A 17,689-nucleotide genomic window follows, 5' to 3' on the forward strand; every position below is an offset into this window, starting at 1 on the left:
GAGGATCCAGCTATACCTCCCTTGGGCATATACCCAAAAGATACCCCAACATATAAAAAAGACACGTGCTCCACTATGTTCATCGCAGCCTTATTTATAATAGCCAGAAGCTGGAAAGAACCCAGATGCCCTTCAACAGAGGAATGGATATAGAAAATGTGGTACATCTACACAATGGAATATTACTTAGCTATCAAAAACAATGACTTTATGAAATTCGTAGGCAAATGGATGGAACTGGAGAATATCCTGAGTGAGGTAACCCAATCACAGAAAAACACACATGGTATGCACTCATTGATAAGTGGCTATTAGCCCAAATGCTCGAATTACCCTAGATGCATAGAACACATGAAACTCAAGAAGAATGACCAAAATGCCAATGCTTCTCTCCTTCTTTAAAAGGGGAACAAGAAGGGGAGAAGAGGGAGGCAAAGTTTAGAACAGAGGCAGAAGGAACACCCATTCACAGCCTGCCCCATGTATAGCCCATACATATACAGCCACCAAACTAGATTAGATGGATGAAGCAAAGAAGTGCAGGCTGACAGGAACCGGATGTAGATCTCTCCTGAGAGACACAGTCAGAACATGGCAAATACATAGGCGAACGCCAGCAGCAAACCCCTGAACTGAGAACGGGACCCCCGTTGAAAAAAATCAGAGAAAGGACTGAAAGAGCTTGAAGGGGCTTGAGACCCCATATGTACAACAACGGCAATCAACCAGAGCTTCCAGAGACTAAGCCACTACCCAAAGACTATACATGGACTGACCCTGGGTTCCAACTGCATAGGTAGCAATGAATAGCCTAGTAAGAGCACCAGTGGAAGGGGAAGCCCTTGGTCCTGCCAAGACTGAATCCCCAGTGAATGTGATTTTTGAGGGGAGGGCAGTAATGATGGGGTGGAGAATGTGGAGGGGAACACCCATATAGAAGAGGAGGAGGAGGGGTTATCGGGATGTTTGCCTGGAAACTGGGAAAGGGAATAACAGTTGAAATGTAAATAAGAGATACCTAAGTTAATAAAGACGAAGAAAAAATATTATAATTGTGTGTACCTGTGACCGTTTATGACATGTACATGTGAGCATGCTACTGCATACATGTGGAGGCTGAATTATAGCTTTTTGGAGGTTTTTGTCTCCTACTACCTTCATCTAGATTCTGGAGGGTGTAATCGCATAATCAGAGTTCCATATAAAGTGCTTTTACCCTCTGAGCCATCTTATTGCATGACCCACAAGTTTAGTATTCTATTATTATTATTATTATTATTATTATTATTATTATTATTATTATTATTTATTATATTCAGTCACTTTACATCCAACTCACTGCCCCCTTTGAGTCACCGTCCCACAATTCATCTCCCCACCCCCCTCCCCTTCTCCTGGGAGTAAGTAGGGACCTCCCCTTGGGTATACCTCCATCCTGGCACTTCAAGTTTCTGTGAGGCTAGGTGCTCCTTCTCCACTGAGGCCAGACAAGGCAGCCTAGCTAGAAGAATATATTCCACATAAAGGCAACAGCTTTTGGGATAACCCCTGCTCCAGTTGTTTGGGGCCCACATGAAGACCAAACTGCACATCTGCTACATTTGTGAGGGGAGGCCTAGTTCTAGTTCATGTATGCTCTTTGGTTGGTGATTCAGTCTCTCAGAGTCCTAAAGGTCCAGATTAGTTGACTCTGTTGATCTTCCTGTGGAGTTCCTATCCCCTTAGGGGCCGCAATCCTTCCTCCTATTCTTCCATAAGAGTCCCCAAGTTCCATCCACTGTTTTGCTGTGGGTGTCTGCATCTGTCTGAATCAGCTGCTGAGTGGAGCCTCTCAGAACACAGCCATACAAGACTCCTGTGTGCAAGCATAAGTTTAGTATTTTTAATGGAAGAATTGCTGGAAAGTGATTGTGTTATTTAAAAAATGTATTTAGACCTTGATTTTATTGTTGTTGTTATTGAGCCAATTATGTTACCATTTTCCTCAGAATTACGTATTTGCTTTGAAGTTCAGACATTTGATGTTTTTGCTATGTGTATTACAAAATAGCATTGTTAAATAATTTCCAAGTAATGAAAGGGCTGCTCATGTGGGACAGGCATTATTGACAGTGCTGCCATTTCTCAGTCAGTAATCCACTTGGCAGGTAGCAAGTTCAGCGTTACCCTTTATGCACACAGAGCCTTGTTTGAGTCTTTATCTTTTAATGAGCAGTGATGAAATGACCAGAGATAAGAATTATAAATACAACCCCAACTATTTATTTAGCCATCTCATTTACATTTCTGTTTCAGAAAGTAAGAGATCTAAAGCAGCATTACTATCTCACTTGCTCTTAATATCTTTTCTTGTGAGATTATAATATAATAAAACAATTTCCACTTGTTTCCTCCCTCCAACCTCTCCCATATACCCTTCCTTTTAAAATTCATGACCCCTTTTTGATATATATATATATATATATATATATATATATATATATATATATACCTAAGTATAACTAGTTTGGTCTGTATATTGTTACTTGTATGTATGTTTTCAGTACTGACCATACTGGATAACCAATTAGTGTGCCCTTTGAAGAGGCAGAGTATTTTATTTTTTTCTTTATTAGATATTTTATTCATTTATATTTTCAATGTTAGCCACTTTTTCGGTTTTCCCTGTGGAAACTTTCCATCCCATCTCCCCACCCTCTGCCTCCATGAGGATGCTACCCCACTCACCCACCAACTCCCTCCCGCCTCCCCACCCTGGCTTTTTCCTACACTGGGGCATAGAACCTTCACAGGACCAAGGTCCTCTCCTCCCATTGATGCCTGACAAGGCCCATCCTTGAGGCAGAGTATTTTTATCAGTCTCAGCACTCCTTAGTTGACTGTAGTTATGGAGGGTTGAGGTCTCTTGGGCTTTTCCCCTGTCTACTCTGGCATGGCTATTATTGTCCTTGTTAGGTTCATGTTTAGGCAGCCATGTTGATGAGCCTTTATCAATGTATCTTCTGACAGTGCTAGGAGATACAATCTCATAGCACACTCTCTGATCCTCTTTGGCTTTTGGAAACGCCATCTTCCACAATGTTCTCTGAGTCTTGGGTGCTGAAGTTGTTTGGTGTATCCATTGGGATCAGGTTCCCCATGTCTACATTTTGATTAGTTGTTGTTTTCAGAAATAGTCTCTATGTGTTGCAACGAGGAGTTTCTTTGATAGAAGACTATCTTATATGCATAAGGACAAATATTTAGGATGTAGTTATGGACTATGTTGGTTTAGTAAAGTCGTGGTTGTAGGATCTCTTCCAAGATCCATGACTTTGCTAGCCCTGGGTAATTGGCTAGGTTCCCAGAACCAGGTTTTGTTTCTGTCTTGCTGAAGAAGTCTAGTATGAGAGATGTTGGTTAGTGCATAGGTATGTTGTTTGTCACTAGTTCACTCTTAGGGTTATCCTGCCATGGTGGTTGCTGTTGTGGTTTATAGGTATCATAGTTGGGTAGGACTGTTGATTGCTTCTCTCCTTTGGAAGATTGCATGGCACCTTCCGGTATCATAAAAGCTAGTTGTCATAGAAGAAGAATTCATGTCAGTTCCAGTTCAGGAGTCTCTGGGGCCCATGTGTCAATCACAGTGTCTTCAGCAGTAGGGACTTCCACCTCTGGGAACCAACCAACCAAAGGCCATACCAATACCATCTAATGTTATTCAAGTTTCATGTACAAAGGAGGGCTTCTCATACCTGGTAACATATATTTTTTTATTTGTTATATGGTTTCATATACTATACTATTTTTAGGCAGATAATATGATTAGGTTAATAATATGATTACTTACGACTTTTTTAGATATCCTCACTGTTTATCTCTCCTGTATTTGTCTCACTTCCCTATCCCTAGTCAGAGGTTCCCCCTCTTTTTACCTTCCCCCAATCAGATTGTGTATTCCCTGCTTTTTCCTCTGACTTATTTCACTTTTAAAAGAGTTTCAGTGGTTCAGGTAGACTCTTTATCAATCGACCCTTTTCCTTTTACCCCCTTCTTTTGTTAAGCTTTTGAGTATATATTGTTTATTATAATTATGACACACAGACATGAAATAAATCCATGTTTATAGACTTCATAGTAAACAGAATTAGTAATGCATAAAATCTAAAATATTGTAGATTTCATTTATACTTTAATTGTTTTTACTAAAAACTATTGTCCAGTCTACGTATTAATATTATAAAAAAGTTCACATTTTTATTATTTTCTTCAAATATAATTGGTACTCACAGTTTAAGAATATCTTCATTTTTTTCTAGATATTTGTCCACATAATATTTCAACATGTATTGTTTAGTAACATGATGTATCTTAGGGGAAAATGAAAATTTTTATTTATATAAGCTTGTGTTTCTACAGTCTTGTCAAAAGAACGAGCTTCACAAGTCCTGGTGAGGAAGCGCCGTGCAAATACCTTGCTCGAAGAAACTAAAAAGGGCAACCTTGAAAGAGAGTGCATTGAAGAACTGTGCAATAAGGAGGAAGCCAGGGAGGTCTTTGAAAATAATCCTGAAACGGTAAGAATTCATGGAAACTGTTGAGTCCACACACCTAGATATAGAGTTACAGACTGAACATTGTCAGCTCATGTTTCCTTGGCACCATTTGAAAGCTAATGGTTCTGTAGACCACCTTCTATGTGTTGCCCTGCCATTGCAGGAGGACTGCCAAAGACAGGTTATCTGGTTTAACTAGATTTCCCTTAAGTCTCATTGTCAACAACTAGTGTTGACTTTGTGATTTTATCCTGACCCAAATTTGATAGCATTGAGGTTTCAAGAGAAGATGTGTTTGAAATGTAAGCAACTGTGGGTATTTCTATCACCACTGTGCTTCTCCTTTATCTTGTTTTGGTTGATTGCTTGCATTTGAGGTAGTCTCTTACTTGTAGTCCCAACTACCCTGAAACTCACTCCCTTGCTGCGTCTGCTTCAGCCTCCCAAATACTGGGGTTATATGTAGGTGTATACTACCATACACAACCTCACCATTTATCTTTAGAAGTTTCTAGAAATGTGGCCATCTGAGACTACTTATTACAGTGTCTTGTACGTTGAGTATACTTTATAACCTTTGGAAAGTTCCCCTAGGCTACTGATAATAGCTCATATATCTTCAGGGTATGAAATTTTACAAGTTATCCACTTCCCAAATTTAACCATAAAGACTTAAATATCACACAGCAACATAGGAATTATTACCCATTACGTGTTTTAGGAGAGGGTGCTCTGTAGCATGCTTGTAGCTAGCAGGAATAGCATTAATACGTCTAAAAAGTGGTATAAGCATCACCTTTAGCGTCTAAAGCTCATACCCTTAAGGGTTTCCTCAGATATTTTTCCTGAGACTAATTACACAATCTGGAGAAAAGGAAATAACATATAAGGGTTCTCCTGTGCCTCTCCTACAGCTCCCAGCATCACGACAATAGCTGAGTGATAATGAACAAGAACACTTTGTTCATAGTTAGAAAATCTGTCCCAAACTGTAGCCACTCCTGTTCTCTGTAGCTGTTCTTGTAGCCCTTTTTTATCTCTACATGTTCTGAAAGGTTTGAAGAAGGAATTTTCTGCAAATACCCAACAATTAGTTTTAAATGTACTTACAATAGGGACCAGGATGTGAAAAAAACACCAAGAGCAAAAGAAACATGGAGATGAAAGGGTTTGTTTGGCTCACATATCCTGAATTATGGTTCACTGAGGGAAGCTGAAGCAGGAATCCAAACCAGATGGGAACCCAGAAACAGGAACGAGCTGACGCAGAGGCATGGAGGACTGCTGCTTATTGCCCTGCTCCTCGTGACTTGCTTAGCTAGTCAGCTTTGTTATAGAATTCAGGACCACCATCCTAACGATACCATCACCTGCAATGGGTGGGACCTCCTCCATCAGTCACTAATTAAGAAAATGCCCTACAGGTCTGCTTACAACTCTATCTTGTAGAGGCATTTTCTCAATTGTGCTTCCCTCTCAGATGATTCTAGCTTGTGTCAAGTTGACATAAAACTAGCCAGCATAAACAGTAGTCATAAAAAATTTTCTCTCCTACACAATGTAGTAAACTTGCTTACTGTAGCATTTATATATATAAATATTATATATATATATATATATACACACACACACACATATATATATACATATGTACATATCATGTTTTACATATTTATACTAAAAAGGAATGTGTATGTACTTTTACAGAGATTATGGTATTTATTAGATATATACATATATTTCTTTCCACTATGAAAACATTTTAAAAAGTAGGGGGAACAATACAATAAACTCCAATACACCACCTCTTTCCAATAATGATCAAGTCCTCCATTTTATTTTGCCTGTCCACCACATCTACTCAATGGCTTTGGTATAATGCTTTGGGCATTCATGTCACATGATTATGTCATCCATAAATACTTGACTGTATAGTTCTGCATTGTACATATGTTCTGAGGTCAGACTTCAAAGAGTAATTTGAAAGGGAGACAGAACAAAGGAGGGAGGAGGGAAAGAGATGGAGAAGGAAGACTCACTCATGTTTCTTCACCTTCACCAACATTGATTTTGTCGATAGATTTCACACACTCCCTGTCCATATGCCTCATACCCTTAGTCCATACTCCCAGTGTTTACCCTCTTGCTCACCTCTTCACTGTCTCTAATGTATTCCTGTCATTAACATATCATAAATTCTTGAACCCCATTTATTGCTCCTTATTGTTTGGCTTTGCTTCTGCCATAAACAACAATGTTGTCTGAATGATTTAATGTCAGACCCTTCTCATAAGCTAGGAGAAACCTGTAGTACAGGTTTATATGTAATAGGAAAAAGTGAGGACTTTGAGTTGGAAAAAAACATGTTCTACATTGTCTGAGCCAGAACTTTGAATATTTTTGTCTACAGAATTTTGGTTCTGAATGAAATATTCTTGTGTTATTTATGATACAAATGAAATATATTCTGAGTTTACTGTCAGAAATTTATAGCATGCTCTTCCTTCATAAAATACATTCCTTTCTCCACCTTTTGTTAACTACTTTTGGTAACCACCAGTTTATAAGGAAGGTGTTCCATGTGCATTAGATTCAAATAAGGTAAGTGTTTAATATAGTTCCCTTCAGATTGTTTCATTGTGGCCTTAGTGTAGACAATTGTAAGGATGTAAAAGTGTATCAGATGAAGGCCAGATGTGGTGACACACACCTTTAATCTCAACCCTCAGGAGGAAGGGGCGTATGGATCTCTGTGAGTCTGAGGTGGACCTACGCTACATAGTAAGTTCCAGGATAGCCAGGATTATGTAGAGAGACCCTTTCAGTACAAAAAAAGTGCATCCATGGATATTTAATCACCATCAAAAAATTACTTATAAAAGAGGGCATATATTTATCACCTTAAGTACAACCTTTCCAATCAGATGCTTTAAAGTGTTATTTAATCATTCAGTGGTGTTTTAAGCCTAGGTATATATACTTGTCAAGTATACTTGTCAAGTTATTTTTTCTTGGAATATTTTCCTATAGAAAAATTAGAATGTGAAAACACACAACATATAATTTATTCCCATGTTAGTATGAAAACCCTAAAACATTAATATTTAACTCTGTGGTGAGATTTAGGTTTGCTAATATATCTATTCTTTTATTTTTTTTCTAGGATTATTTTTATCCAAAGTATTTAGGTAAGTTTTAAGTATCTGAAGCATAAAATCTTGGAAATTGACGGGAACTTAGATATGTTCAGACCTCCCTTTCTGCCCATGTACCCATCCAATTCTAACTCATCGCTCTTGAGAAGATGCAAGAGCTATAACGCTCTTGTGTTTAACGTCACGCCCACTGACTTGGAATGTCTCTTTAATATGCTGAACTGTCAATGTTAGTTTTCTCAGTCTTTCTGCTAAAATATCTTTAGTCTGATGTCAATTATCTTCAGACACCCTGACATTATGTACAAACATGTTTTCATGGGCTGTCTTTCACAAAAATGAAAGATATATAAGCTCATCAAATAAGGTGGTATACAGTTATCCCAGATCCATTTGTAAAAGTCATTCACAGGTCATCTCATCACTTCCTGCACTCTCCCATTCATGCTGTTTTGGATTCTGTGCTCTTGATGTAGTAATATTTGAACACTCCTATATGTTAAATGACTTCAATTAAATACTACTTCAAAGTAACAGAGCTTGCTTTCTTAACGCAAATGTAGAAATGTTTCTTGTTAATATTATTTGGGAATATTGTTTCTGCTTCCAAATATTAGGGTTTCTAATTTCTGCATCTAATTCTCATGGGATTCTCCATGTTTACAACAATGTTATGCTTTTTTCCCACCTTTTTCTTTCAGAATACCGCTTATCTATGCTTGGTTTCATCATGTTACCTCTAGCCAACTAAAAGAGAAGGAAAATCTTTGGGAAAATATAGAAATGTACTCTGATATTATTATTAATATAGTCTCATAGATGATTAAGCCATTAACTTATTCATCTTAGAATTTGAGCATAGGTACTTTATATGTTTTATTTATTTTCATATATTACCCTGTGTATGTCTGTAGCAATTCCAGAGGCATTTTGAGAAGAATTTTTACACTTTGGACTTTAAGGGAAAAATACAAAAAATTGGTATGGATTTGTATTTGTCTTATAGGATAATTAGTAGATTAAAAGTCCAGGACAACTGGGTACAAGATCTTTTTGAAACAGGTCCATGACTGTTCTTCAGCATTTTTAATGTACATGATGGTTAGGATCCTTGTAGCTCATCCTTTCACCAATTAAAGACATTGATCTATTCTATGGTATCAATTCTCTATAGAGCACAGCAATGATCTTAGCTTCCCAATGTCTATGGGACCATTTGTCACCTCTCTAGGTAGGTTTTCAACAAGATTCCAAAGCACTTATTAAAATGTATTTCTTTTCTCCTCTCCACTTTTCTCCCCTGATGTGCAATTTCTGTTTGCTTCTTTTTCTTCCTTTCTTCCTTCCAAGTTTTACCCAGGCTGGATCCTTCTTAACTTCCATGATCAGATGAGATGGGATACATTCAGGGTGGTAAGGCCACATCCTTTCATTCCTTCTCTACCTACTAATGTCAGTGCTGAATGGTTTCTTTCAATAGCACACCATGAACAGTAATTGGGAGTTGTTGTTATTTGTGTCTACAAGTATGAAGTGCAACAAGGTTTTGTAAAACCCTGTTGTGGTTTGCCCTGAAGTTATATTTTTACAACAACAAAACCCTTTGCCCATTTTAAAGGATAGAGAATGGATAAAAGCATTCATCCAGGAAAAGAATCTATTTTTGTATACATTATGAGTCACCACTTTACAAAACAGAAGCCAAGGATTTACAATGCGGAAAAAATTGAGAAAAGAAAAGTTATCAAGACTATTCAAGCCTTTCATATTTAGAAGGCAATTTAAATGTTTAATAATAAAAGGCGATACTATTAAGCTACTAAAATTATAAGGTTATATTAACTTTGTTTCTTGAGGCCATGTAATGAGGTGGTATATGTGCAGGAGCAATCATCTAAAATAAACATTCTTTGGTTACAGTACATTTGAAAAAATATGAATAATGTTCTAATATAGAACTATGTATTTGGGAGAGGTTCCTTAAATAAGACTTTTCTCCTTTTATCTGTTCTAATTTTTTTTCTGGATCCATCCAACTTTCTCTTCTCTTTCCATGACTGCCTTTGCAGCATGGTAGAATATTAAAATACAAACAAAACCTGGAATCTGAGATGTGCATTCCAGTTTCAGAATAGCCCTTAGCTGGTGACATGTTTTCACTTTTGCTTTTGTTGTTGTTTTTAACTATTTAAAAAGGTTTATATTTATTATATGTAGAATATCAATAAATTGATTTCTAACTTTACATTTCTTGGATTGTTAAGGAGATAGGTAATAGATTTATTGTCAATCTTTCTTCTAATGGAAGGTGTTATTATTTTAATCCTTTAGATGGAACAAAAATGCTTTTGATTGAAACCTTATATTTTGTTTTGTATGTGTAAGTAGTAAGTTTTACTGTTGAAAGAGAAAAAGAAAATCCCTTATCTAAGTTAGATGTTCTGTTACTCGATATGCAGAGGGGCCATGGTGCTCGTTAAACAGCTTGGGTTGTCTATGAGACTACTAGTCTTCAACCATGCCAGAAATCTTTGAATGACCAAATAACTATATACATAGCAAGCCTAACACGGCTTCCAGAACTGAGAGGCTGTAGAGACAAATCTCAACAAGTACAGTCCCCTGAGGGTGGTTTTTCAGATGGCATAAGATCTCTAACCAAGATATAAGTCAGGTGTAGAATTAGAGTCTTTTAGGGTAGGTGACAAGGTGCTTTAGGTAATGGACAAAATTGATGGACTGGTTGTTGAGTATATCATATGTTTTATAAATTGTAGAATGGTGATAATTGTCTCAATTTATATATAAGTGAAAATGCTTTTTAACTGGACGAGAAGGGGGAAATGTTGTGGTTTGCCCTGGAGTTATCTATTTTGATGCTAATTCCACGGCCCCAAGGACAGCTGCGTAGTCTCAGGAATCTGGTGACTTCACCAGAAACTTCTCCCCCCCCCCCATTGAATATGTAAAATACAGGTGAGGGCAGGTACAGGATAGAAGGAGGCCTGTCATTGGAGGAGAAGGAAGGATGGGTGGGAGAGAAGTTTGAAGGAGGAGGAGGAGACTGGAAAGGGAAGAAGAGAAGAGAGGGGGAGAAGTGGTAGCAGGACAATGGAGGGTGATGTTAAGATTCTGCTCTGTGTATTTACAGGTTGTTATTAATGTTCTCAAGGGATGGATGGTACCGGGCTTTGTATGTTTAAGTGGGCAATTGTATTTTATCAATTGGGTCAAAAAAATGCAATGTATTCTTCCTTATAAGGAAAGAAGGTTATTCAGCAGATTAGACCACTGATGTCAGTACTTTTTGGACAGTGTCTAGACTTAAAATTTCAGGGCCGTATAAAGCACTTCATGTAGTTACCCTTGCCATCTGCTGCCCTTAGAACACGCAACTCAGAAATACCCGGGGCTTACATAGATGGAAATAATTGATGGCATTAGTTTGTTTCAAGAAATGAAAACAGATAATGGGTGCAAAGAACTTTTAAAATGAAGTTTTATGATACAAACATGTGTTTATATATAAACTTATAAAATCAAGTTTACAAACTTTTTATGAACTAGAGATTGAACTCAGTCCTTGTATGTTCTAGGTTGTATCTTGTCACTGAGTTATAACCCCAGGATATCATTATAACTTATTTTTTTTTTTTTTAGCATTCCTTTTTTCCAGAGGAAGTAGGAAAAATAAGCTTAACATCTAAATAGGCATTGGAAAATATCACCTGGAAAATTAAATGACTTTGTTCATAGAGAATAAATTTTCTGGAGAATGGTAAACTGTGAGCCTAAATGTAAATATTAGAAATCTTTCTTTAGGGCTGGAGATGTAGCTCATGGGTAGAGTGGTTTCCTAACATGCCTAAGACCTTAGGTTTAATTCCTAAACACACACACACACACACACACTAGCTTGCAGGTCCTGCCAAGCTAGTGAATTATTCCAAACTTCTTACTTCATCTTTAAAATCATCTTTAGAGAAACATTAAGAATCTTGGCACTAATGTTAAGAAAAACCTAAAACAAGAAGTAGCCTGACCAGTAAAAGACAGCGCTGTAGTCACTAAGTGCAGAGGGAGCAGGGAGGAGACAATCGGCAAGGCTTGTAAAAGGCCCAAGCATTCAAACAAAAATAAAAACGTACACACAATAGAGTAAACTCCAACTAGCAAGACATAAAGTACGAATAGAAGTAGGTGAAATGAAAAACAGCAAAGAGAATTGATAAAACCAAAATTTGTACTCTGGAAAGGTTTGTGGCTCACTGTCGTAGGATTGGAAGCCTAGAGTGACTTCCAGTGGGCCTCTCCGTCTCTCAGTGATGGACTGCATTTTCCAAAGATGGCACGGAACTGTCTACTGCTCCTCATACTCTCTGATGTGTCATTTCCCCCACTCCCCTATCAAGAGGTAGATGCTGTCTTCCCTGCCCACACATCCTTGGGTGGTCCTGAAATGGCTTACATCATAATACATGGTAGCAGCAGTACAGTATCTCATACAAGGTCCTGCAGTCTCTGCTTTCTCCTTGGGTGCTAGGTGCTATGGAATAAGGGCCACTTTAAGACCAGTATGGTGAAGAATACTCAGTCACATGAATAGACTCTGACATACAACATTTTATATACCAGTAGAAGTGGGGTGTCAGACACCATGAGCTGTCATAGTTCACCTTGGAATGACTTACCTTGGAATCCAATGCTCTGGCCGACTGCACATGCCACAGACATCTTTAGCTTGGTGAATTAATTTCTTCTTAGATATTTGATCCCAAAATCAAATCCAAGTAGCTTTTTGGAGTTTACTATATTGTGCTTTTTTATTTATTTATTTATTTTTTTGTTTGAATACTTGGGCCTTTTACAAGCCTTGCCAATTGTCTTCTCCCTGCTCCCTCTACCCTTAGTGACTGTAGCCCTGTCTATAAACTAGTAATTTTGGGGATGGCTTGCTATTCTGCAAAAGATAACTAATTATTGAGTAAGCAAAGAAGTAATAAATGTCATTTATGTCAGTTAGGACATATGTTTAGAGAACTGTTAATAGCATTAAAATCTCTAAGTATTTTATCTTTTCTATGGCGTGTGTTATTTCTTAGAGTGCTAGCCATTTAAGCCATTACTTTCATACATTTATAAACTTATGTTTCATGACTCTTATTTATTGCAAGCTGGCTTGTAGATGTTTTACTTTTCAGGGAGATAAATGTACTATAATGAAAGGCTAATTGTGAGAGATGCTAATGATAATAAGACAGAAAAAGTTCCCGGCAAACAAAGACTTGACAGAGAATGGGAACATAACCCAGTCAGTTCATCTCTTTTAAGATTGATAGTGTACAAAGGGTTTTGATCCACAACCAGTACAGCAAATGGATGTATTCTCTTGGTATCTTATGGAAATGGAAAGCTTAGGTGTAAGACAGGTGTGGTGATTGCATGCCTGAAATCCCTCAGTGTATAAGAAGATGAGGCAGGAGGATCATGAGGGTTGGAGAGATGGCTTAGAAGTTAAGAGCATTAATTGATCTTGCAAAAGACCTAAGTTCAGTTCAGAATTGAGGGAATCTAATACCTATAAACCCTCCACAGACACCTATACATTATAACCCAAAGTTGTACACATATCATTTAAAAAGTAAAAATAAGTCTTAAAAATAAAAAGAAAGAAAGAAAGCTTATCTAAGGTCTCTTTCTTTTGATTTGGTCTCAACAGCAATAATCCATTCTCCCAAGAGGAGAGGATAAATGGATATCATGCCATGTGCATGGTCTTTGTGCCCCCCCCCCCCCGGGCACCATTTCTACCTGTTTGGCTACCTGGTCACCGTTTACACGGTGTGGCTCCTCAATGGAGACCAACCAGAACTTGTTTTTTCTTTCAGTGCATCCATGAAACAGTTGAAAAGCTGTGCAGATCAAAAAACTTGTATGCTACCCTGATGACCTGAGTGTGGTGCCCAGAAACCAGGGATACATGCTGGGTCATGTTTGCAATCCCAGCACCCCTAGAGGGAGATGGATGGCAGAGATAGGAGAACTGGCAGAAGCTCCGGAGATAGCACAGCAGGAGAAATAACAAGATCTTTTACCTCAAACCAAGGAGGAAAGAACTGACTCTCAAAAAGTTGTGCTATGCTTTCCTTATGTCCTAGTACAGAAGCATGCATGAACTTGTGCGTGTGTGTGTGTGTGTGTGCTTTAAATAAATAGCTTTAAAATCTTATCCCGCATACTATCAATGTTGTATTTTATTCATATCTGTCAATCCGTTTATACATAACATTTAAAACTCAATACTCAACAAAGCATGTTTTAGATAAAATACTGTTACTCAAGGGAAGAGGAAAGCAAGCACTTGAACCATAAAAAGACTTTCTTCTGCTATGCTGCCAAGCTGGTACACATAGCATCTTTCAGTTTAACTGAGAAATTCTCTTGAACTTTGACAGAACAAAAGCACAGGTGGAAACTTTTAGGGAGATCCATTAGTACTAACTTTTGTGAAGCAACAGGAATGGAAATATCCTGGCTTTAGGTTAATTTCTATGGTGAGTTCTGATCAAGGATGCTGTGATACAATTATATCTTTTCTTTTTCTCAGGTTGTCTGGGCGCATTCCGAGTTGGCGCATTCAGTGCTGGGAGACAGTCAGCTAATGCTTACCCTGACCTCAGGAGCTGTGTCAATGGTAAGCCACTGTTTAAAAACAACACAGAAAAAAAGCAACAAACAAACGAACAAAAAACAAAAACAAACAAAAGTACATAGAAGCCTTGTAAGTAAAATACACTGTGCTGATAAAAAACGATGTTTGATAACCAATAAGTGAACTCCTGGAGGGGGCGCTGCGCCAAGCAGAAATGCATTTTTGAACTGCATATAGAAGCATAATTAATTTTCCATTGTAAATGCATCTGTTATACTTAGAATGAAAAATTCCCTGAACATTTCAACTGAGTGGTTGTCAGTGAGATTAGGCTTCTAATTACTGGCTATCAGAAATTTTATTTCTAGCATCTTTATTTTGGCTAGAATTATATAATCACATAGTATGACTAAACATTATAGTTAACTGGTAGGTCAGAGGAAAGCCACGTGCATTCTTTTAACTTTCGGACACTGATGATATAAATATGAAACATGTGCATGATAACAGCCCACGTTATTCTCTGAAGTTTCTACAGGGCCTACGGTGACCACCATTTGACAGTTGTGCTCATTTTCTTTCGTTTTTCTGCAAGTCATTTTCCAGTGTTGGAAAACCGTTATCTCATGTATTTTAATAAGAATTCTACTTGTTTAAGGCAAGAAGGTCCCTTTTATTCCACCTTACTTCAAGTCAAATACTGTCAAATTCTATTGTCTTGCAGAGAATAATTTGCTTGGCCTGTCTTCCACATGAAAGTGTTTTAAGGCTTAAATCAAGTGAAATGTTTTCCTGGCTCCGTGGTATTTAACTTGGGAGGCAGAGGCAGGCAGATCTCTGTGAGTTTAAGGCCAGCCTGGTCTACATAGTAAGTTTGAGGACAGTCAGAGCCTTATATCACTATTTCATTTCTTCTGCCTCTCTCTCTCTCTCTCTCTCTCTCTCTCTCTCTCTCTCTCTCTCTCTCCTTTCCTTCCTTTTCTTTTCTTTTCTTTTTTTTCCTTCTTTCCATCCCTTCTCTCTCTCTCTTCTTTCTCCTTCCTTCCCTTCCTTCCTTCCTTCCTTCCCCTTCCTTCCTTCCTTCCTTCCTCCCTTCCTTCCTTCCTTCCTTCCTTCCTTTCTCTCTTTCTTGCCCAGTCTGGCCTTGAACTGGCTGTACAGCCAAAGATGACCTTCAACTCATGATCTCCCTCTCCATCTCCTGAGTACTGGGATTACAGGCATGAGCCCACCCCATCAAGTATATGCAGTGGTTGATATCAAACCGAGTAATTTGCACATGCTAGACAGTAACTCTACCAACTGAGCCACACAATCCAGGCTACACTCCGTTTTTAATGAGCAAGCACTGTTTGAAAGAAGGCGAAGGAATGCATCATACCCCTATTGGTTGTAGGTATGCAATTGTACATTTCCAGGTCTGCTATTGACTTTCCTTTGCTGAGGTGAAAATTAAGTACAGGTCTGTTTCCTTCAGCCATCCCAGACCAATGTGACCCTATGCCATGCAATGAAGATGGGTATCTGAGCTGCAAAGACGGCCAAGGTGCTTTTACTTGCATCTGTAAACCAGGCTGGCAAGGAGACAAGTGTCAGTTTGGTATGTATACAAAATCCACACCCACTGGCTTTTCTAGAATGGCTGCATGACAAATTATCCGAAGGTCGTATTTCTTTAAAAATAACATAGTTTTCTATTGTAGATATAAATGAATGCAAAGATCCCTCAAATATCAATGGGGGCTGTAGCCAGACTTGTGACAATACTCCTGGAAGTTACCACTGCTCCTGTAAAATTGGCTTTGCTATGCTCACAAATAAGAAAGACTGCAAAGGTAAGAGCCCAGAAACTGAATACAAATGCATTCACTGTGTGAGGCCAGTAGGGGAATTTCCCTGGGCAAGTTCTGCGAAGCACTCTGGTCAGAAAGTACTGACAGTACATGTGCCTCTATGTTCAGATGCTGTGTAATTCTTAGTTTATGATACCAATGACAAGAGTATTTCATATTCTTCTTGTGTGTGCATATACCCAAGTGCATATTTCAAGGATTCATTTAGTTATAAATAAAGGTAGTTTAAGCATAAATAAAAGGAGAGTCTTTGGTGCTACTGACTTTGCAAAGACATTGTTCCATATTCAGAATCAGCTACTATCCTTCTGTTGTTCCTTAAGAACAGCGGCTACTGCCTCACATGTGGCCCATGCATATACAGCCACTCAATTAGACAAGATGGATGAAGCAAAGAAGTGCAGGCCGACAGGAGCTGGATGTAGATCTCTCCTGAGAGATAGAGCCAGAATACAGCAAATACAGAGGCAAATGCCAGCAGCAAACCACTGAACCGAGAACAGGACCCCCTTTGAAGGAATCAGAGAAAGGACTGGAAGAGCTTGCAGGGGCTTGAGACCCCATATGAACAACAATGCCAAGCAACCAGAGCTTCCAGGGACTAAGCCACTACCCAGAGACTATACATGGACTGACCCTGGGCTCAACCTCATAGGTAGCAATGAGCACCAGTGGAAGGGAAGCCTTTGTTCTGCCAAGACTGAACCCCAGTGAACGTGATTGTTGGGGGAGGGGTGGTAATGGGGGGAGGATGGGAAGGGGAACACCCATAGAGAAGGGAAGGGGGAGGGGTTGGCCCAGAAACTGGGAAAGGGAATAATAATCGAAATGTAAAAAAGAAATACTCAAGTTAATAAAGAAAAAAAAAAAAAAAAGAACAGCGGCTACACAAAGAAACCTACAGTTCTTAATAACCTCACTATTATATCTTCCCTTTGCTTTTCAGAAATATCTTTCTGATTTCCAAAATAAATGCATTATTTTGTACCCCATTTCCAGTCATGGTTATGAGAAAGATGGAGAATCTATTTTTCATTTCTTTACATCTATTCCTTTACAACTATTCCACCATTGCTCTTAAGTGTTTTTCCCCCCTTTGGATTTAAATAATCTGTCGGGTTAGCTTTTTGTATGTAGCTTTTGGTTTTCTTTATAAATCTTTGTCTCTCAAAGTTTTCCTCTTTTCTCCTTTCACATCCTGCACCATTGGAGTGCTTGAATTACTGTTAGAAACCTACAAATATTTATGCTAGGTGAGAATATACCGTTGAAGCCAGTATTCTGGTCCTGCTGTGAAATCTTTCTACAATGCATAAACCTTTAAAAAAAGATTTCTTTCTTTCTCTTTTGTTTAGTTAGGAGGTTAAAAATTCAGTAGATTATGTGTGAAATTTCATTGTGTAAGCCTTTATTTTTGTCTTAGACAATCTCCCATCTGAACTCATATTTAAGGTACTTTCCAATGGCTTGGTAGTAGTCAGTATTGTATAGTAC

The 17,689-nt window shown here is 38.2% G+C and overlaps 1 protein-coding gene across 1 annotated transcript in view; it reads left to right on the forward strand.

Moving 5' to 3' along the window:
* The first annotated feature begins 4,404 nt into the window (after positions 1–4,404).
* Positions 4,405–17,689, forward strand: part of Pros1 (protein S) — a 53,894-nt gene continuing 40,609 nt past the window's right edge. The window contains exons 1-6 of the mRNA XM_032915355.1: positions 4,405–4,556; positions 7,699–7,723; positions 9,041–9,103; positions 14,298–14,384; positions 15,820–15,942; positions 16,046–16,177. Coding sequence (XP_032771246.1) covers positions 9,085–9,103; positions 14,298–14,384; positions 15,820–15,942; positions 16,046–16,177 — 361 coding nt within the window. The 5' untranslated portion in view covers positions 4,405–4,556; positions 7,699–7,723; positions 9,041–9,084. The remainder of the gene's footprint in view (positions 4,557–7,698; positions 7,724–9,040; positions 9,104–14,297; positions 14,385–15,819; positions 15,943–16,045; positions 16,178–17,689) is intronic.

This window comes from Rattus rattus, chromosome 10 (assembly GCF_011064425.1).
Source record: "Rattus rattus isolate New Zealand chromosome 10, Rrattus_CSIRO_v1, whole genome shotgun sequence".
Classification (NCBI taxonomy): Eukaryota; Metazoa; Chordata; class Mammalia; order Rodentia; family Muridae; genus Rattus; species Rattus rattus.